Consider the following 5,050-nt stretch of genomic DNA (forward strand, 5'->3'; position numbering starts at 1 on the left):
AAGAAGAAGAATCGGTGTAGAGATCAGATCTGAAAATGGTGGAGAGAAAAAGAGGAATCGAAGAGGAAGAGGAAGAAAAAGAGGAAGCGGAAGAAGAAGAAGAAGAAAAAGAAAAAGAATCGGTGTAGAGATCATATCTGAAAATAGTGGAGAAGTGGTATTTTGAGCCAGTGACAGTTTTGTAGATATTTTAGAAAATAATGGTTTTTAGGTATTTTGCATAAAAAATTGCTGACAGGGCGTGGTATTATGCACTGTGGCCCTGGGTATATGTCTTTATTTATTTGTTTAAATCTGTTGAAAGATGGTTTTTTATATTTTATAACTGTCTATGGTAGTGGGATGCCATTTTCTATAAATAATACAATACATAAGGAAAGTGAATACATATATTTCTATTACAATACATATATTTCTATTCCAACGGATTCTATTTTAGATTTTATTATGATTAAAACCTAATTTCCTTAAAAAAAAGGATTTTTAAACGAAATGTCAAAAGGGTAATAGGTAAGTAATAAAACAAGAGGGGGGGAGGTATGCAAGTCTATTGTAAAAACCGAAGTAGCGGGACAACAGAGGAGAGGAAGCAAGGCCGTCGGCGCCCAATGCGTGGTGGCGCGAGCGTTTTACAGCCTCTTCATCGTTTTAGCTCCCAATCGTTGTAGCTTCTTGGATTTAAAGGTCCGTCTGTAACACACACATCTAAACTATGCTTCCGATCCTGTTGGGCATTTTTACCTATAAAATAAAGGGTTTAGGGTATCGAAGAACTAACTAGGGTAGTGTTCTCTTGTGTTATTTTATACCGAATTGATCAGCTTGATTTGGCTTACTTTCTGGGTAAGAGATGGTGGTAGGATTCCGGAAGCCGGAAGCGGTGGTTGGTATTTTTGCCTTTGAAGTTTCAAGTGTGATGTCTAAGCTGGTCCATCTATGGGAATCCCTTGGTTATGAACAAGTTGATAGGCTCAGAAAATTTATGTCGGATTCGGTGGGGTTGAAAGAGCTTGTATCACATGATACCGATTTCATTCGAGGTTTAATACGCGGTGAATTGTTTGAGAATATGATCCCTTTAACAAAATTTGTGGCCAGGGTTGGGAAGAATCATTGCTCTGATCTTAGGTTGAAGGATTTTGAGCATGCTGTTGGTGATTTGATCAACCACGGTGTTGACCCTTTTGGATGGGTGCTTCCATATGAGGAGATGGGAAATGAAGCCAAAAAGATGGAGAGTTTCATGTCAGTCGCCGCAGTTTTGCATGACCGGATGAAACTTGTTTCGCATCTTGAAGGTACTAGAAACCACATGGATGGTCCAATTTGGCTTGAGATTCAGAACAAGATAGAGCTGAAGCGGCTCGATGTGGCGAAGTTAAAAGAGGAGTCTCTGTGGAACATGAATTTCAATTACATAGGTATCCTCTTAGCAAGATCTGTCTTCACAATTTTCAATCGTATCAAGTCTGTTTATGGAGTTCCTCAACTGATGGCCAAAGATACTGGTCACACTAGTAGTACTCCTAGTCCATCAATTTTCAACAAGTACAAGCTCTTTGATGCTCCACCTGACACACTCGGCGCTGCTGCCTTAGCTCTGAAATATGCAGACATTGTCATCCTAATTGAATATTTAGTACGTTCTCCTGTCTACGTTTATACTACACGGAGAGATAAACTGTACAATATGTTGCCTGCAAAGATGAGAGCTATGCTAAGTGAAAGGCTTCCCCCGGTCCAGAGCTCAACTTGTTCATCAATTAAAGATGTGGCAGCAGAGAAGAATGTGGCAATGCTTGAAATGTTAGAATGGTTAGCACCTCTTGCTCATAATACCAACAAATGTCACTCCATGTGGAAGCGTAAACAGAAGGCCTATGCTTCCACCAGGAGCCATGTGCTTCTGGTTCAAACTAGATACTTTGCAAGTCAACAGAAGACAGAAGCAGCAATTATGGAACTCATTGTTGGTTTGCAATACAAAAGGCGAGCTGCGGAAATGCTTTGTGGCCTGGAAGACAAAGCCGAGGCATCCATTGTTCTCGAGGAGTCCAAATCAGTAACTGTTTAAGAGTTATGATCTAACTGTTTACGAGTGTTATCGAGAGTCCATTCAAGTATTTAAGTAGAATGCCTCTTATAATCTGACTGAGCACTACAGTCCTTTGGTACTGCACGAGTAAAATCTTTTAAAATGTCTATAAGGGCATGGTGAATGCAACTGGAACATAGTTCTTTAAAGGAGAGAGAGAGAGTCATTCAGATGCCAATTAAGAACATTTTTTATCAGCTTGATTAGTAGTATACTATTCCCTGGAACTGTATGATCTGAGGTTCTGCTGTGACGCATCACATTCGTTTATCACTTTGATTTTGCCTCGCTCTTTTACTTTTAGATCTTGGTGTTGCCTTGCTCTTTCACTTTTAGAGCTTGATTAGTAAATTACAATTTACTCATAGATAATAACCTAGTTGTTACACAAAACTCTATTTTGCTAGTAATGAGAAGCACAACTTAAAGCTCGCATCTTTAACAAAAAAAAAAAAAATAAAAAAAAATTAAAAGACTCGCATTTGGGAACAAGAAAGTAAGAAACTACAAGTTCGATTGTGGTGCTCACTACTCACATCGTGAACATGATATATAAAGACTTAGAAGATATACCCTTGCTCAACAAGCAGGCTTCCGACTAAGCACCAAACCACACTCAAAAGGGTTTAATCCCAACTGTAACTAGTATGATATACTCTTTTGTGAAATCAATTGGAAACGTTATTGTGTTGGAAGATTTGGGTCGATGGATGTTAATAACGCCACCAGATTTTGTCACCTATAAAATCACATGAATACTCAAAATTATTAACAAATAATAATACTTATAATGATGCCAAAATAACAATAAAATAACAAAATATAAATACTTATATTTGATTATGAACCTTGAGTCAAACACCTGTTCAGGAAAATGTTTAAGGTTGAGGTGTGTAAACACTGCCCTTAAGAGTAGATTTCGCCCCTCGGAGACAATGTCTCGGTGTAATAGGTTTATGGCGTCTACCCTCCAGGGTACAACAACCGTTGATTCTCGTAAGCGTACACTCGCAATACTCGGATCCTAGAACCGCTTGATAACTTTCTTTGGCACTTGAAAGATGAATAAGAGAGCATATGATCAAGTAGAATGAGAAGACCAATGAGAAGAATATTATAGTGATAATGTACAACTGTTATATATGTATATGTCATGGACATGAAGATAGGGATATATATATAGCTCAACAAGGAAGATTGGTTACAAGTCATGATACTGAGCATTAATTAATCATAACTTTAGTCTTTGTAACGGACAAGAAAGAGTTAATATGTGTTACAATTGTAACAGACATATTTATGGAATGAAAGTTATGTTGGAAATCAAAGCACCAATTAATTGACTACAATTAACCTCAATAAATAATTTTTGTATTTTGAAATATCACATCAAAAATTCCAATATATTGTTGGACATGGAAACTCGAAAATGATAACGAGTGGTGAAAATACTTATTTGCAAAACGTAAACTTAAAACGACATATTGAGGCATGCTGGCATAAAATGTTGTAACAATTTAACATTGGTACTCGGACAACATTACACCTCCTTATTTTCTAAGACGATCTTGGACTTTTTAAAAAAAAAAAAAAAACTTTTTATTAAATAACTCACACACCCTACATATGTCAATGAGGTTTGAACCCATGACCTTAAAGTTGTTAGTTAACACCTTAACCAACCAGGCCACGGCTCACCGACAAAAAAACGGTGTGAAGAAAAGAGAGGAAAAAGATCTTGGACTTATGTGGGGTGTCTTAAGTTGTACTAATATTAACTCATGTTTGGTGTTGCATGAGATTAGATGACAGTTTGTTTGGTTTATAGTTTAAAAGGATGGTGCTATCTAAGTCTAAGGATGACATATTTGAGTACCCACAATAACACCACCTAAGAATGCCAAAATGAAAATAAGATGTTACGTAAGCTCATTTATTTTAGTACCCACTGACACAAAACATAGTACTAACTAAATTAGACTCCTTATTTAACATTGTCTCATTTAATCCTAACAAACAAACATGCACCAAAGTATCACACAAGTGCTACTCATGCCTCATAGATGTAATGTGGCAATTTAAAATGGTCAAAAATTCAGTTTTTATTTATTTATAATAAAAAAGATATATATATATTTTTTAAGAATTCATTTTGGTATGACCTGCACCGTCCACCCACTTGTAGCATAGTATGCTATTACTAGATGAGAAATTTTAAATACACACTCCTAATATCTTAATACACACCCCTTACTTAATACACCACCTATCAAGTTTTTCATTTCAGTATTATACTTAATACACATCCCAAACTGCCTAAAATGCCCTGAATTTATGAAATATTCCGTTATTTAATATAATTAATATATATTTACTATTTGGTACCTCTTTTTACATATTATTTCGTCTAATTTTTGCTAGAAATTTGTGGTTATCATCGTTCAATTTATAATCAAATGATTATTATTATATCCCAACTCCAAATCACCAATACAAGTTTTCAAAATTCACAAACTAGTACAAGTGTAGAAGTACAGTAGCTATTTAACATAAATAGCTAATTATTCGATAAAACATGTCATGATAAAAATGCAGTACTTGACAATATGATCTACAAGATCAAACTAAAGCTGATAAAGATATAGTACTTGACAATATGATCTGTAAAATCAAACTAAAGCTGATACGGATAACAAAAAAAAAAAAAAAACAACCCAAATGAATTGTGAAGAAGAATTTGGGTTATGGGAGAAGACGTGCTTTCGACTATTTTAGGGTAGAAGACGTTGAAAAGAATACTTCTAGCGTGATTTTTTTTTTTTAATAATAGATGTATGTTTTGGTCATTTAGCTTACCTATAAAATCTCAATAGAAACATAAAATAATAGGGGTGTGTATTAAGAGATTAAGGGTGTGTATTTAAAATTTCTCCTACAAGAAATAGATATTTCAAT

General features: G+C 35.2%; 1 protein-coding gene across 1 annotated transcript; it reads left to right on the forward strand.

The window, feature by feature from the left end:
- The first annotated feature begins 850 nt into the window (after positions 1 to 850).
- LOC101313168 lies at positions 851 to 2,074 on the forward strand. Its single transcript, XM_004308856.1, has one exon. It carries the CDS (start codon positions 851 to 853, stop codon positions 2,072 to 2,074), a length of 1,224 nt encoding a protein of 407 aa, XP_004308904.1.
- The last annotated feature ends 2,976 nt before the right edge of the window (positions 2,075 to 5,050 follow it).

The sequence above is a fragment of the Fragaria vesca genome, linkage group LG7 (assembly GCF_000184155.1).
Source record: "Fragaria vesca subsp. vesca linkage group LG7, FraVesHawaii_1.0, whole genome shotgun sequence".
In the NCBI taxonomy this organism is placed as follows: Eukaryota; Viridiplantae; Streptophyta; class Magnoliopsida; order Rosales; family Rosaceae; genus Fragaria; species Fragaria vesca.

Coding starts and splice junctions, on each gene's coding strand:
- LOC101313168 (XM_004308856.1), top strand. CDS start 851: ATGGTGGTAGGATTCCGGAAGCCGGAAGCGGTGGTTGGTATTTTTGCC.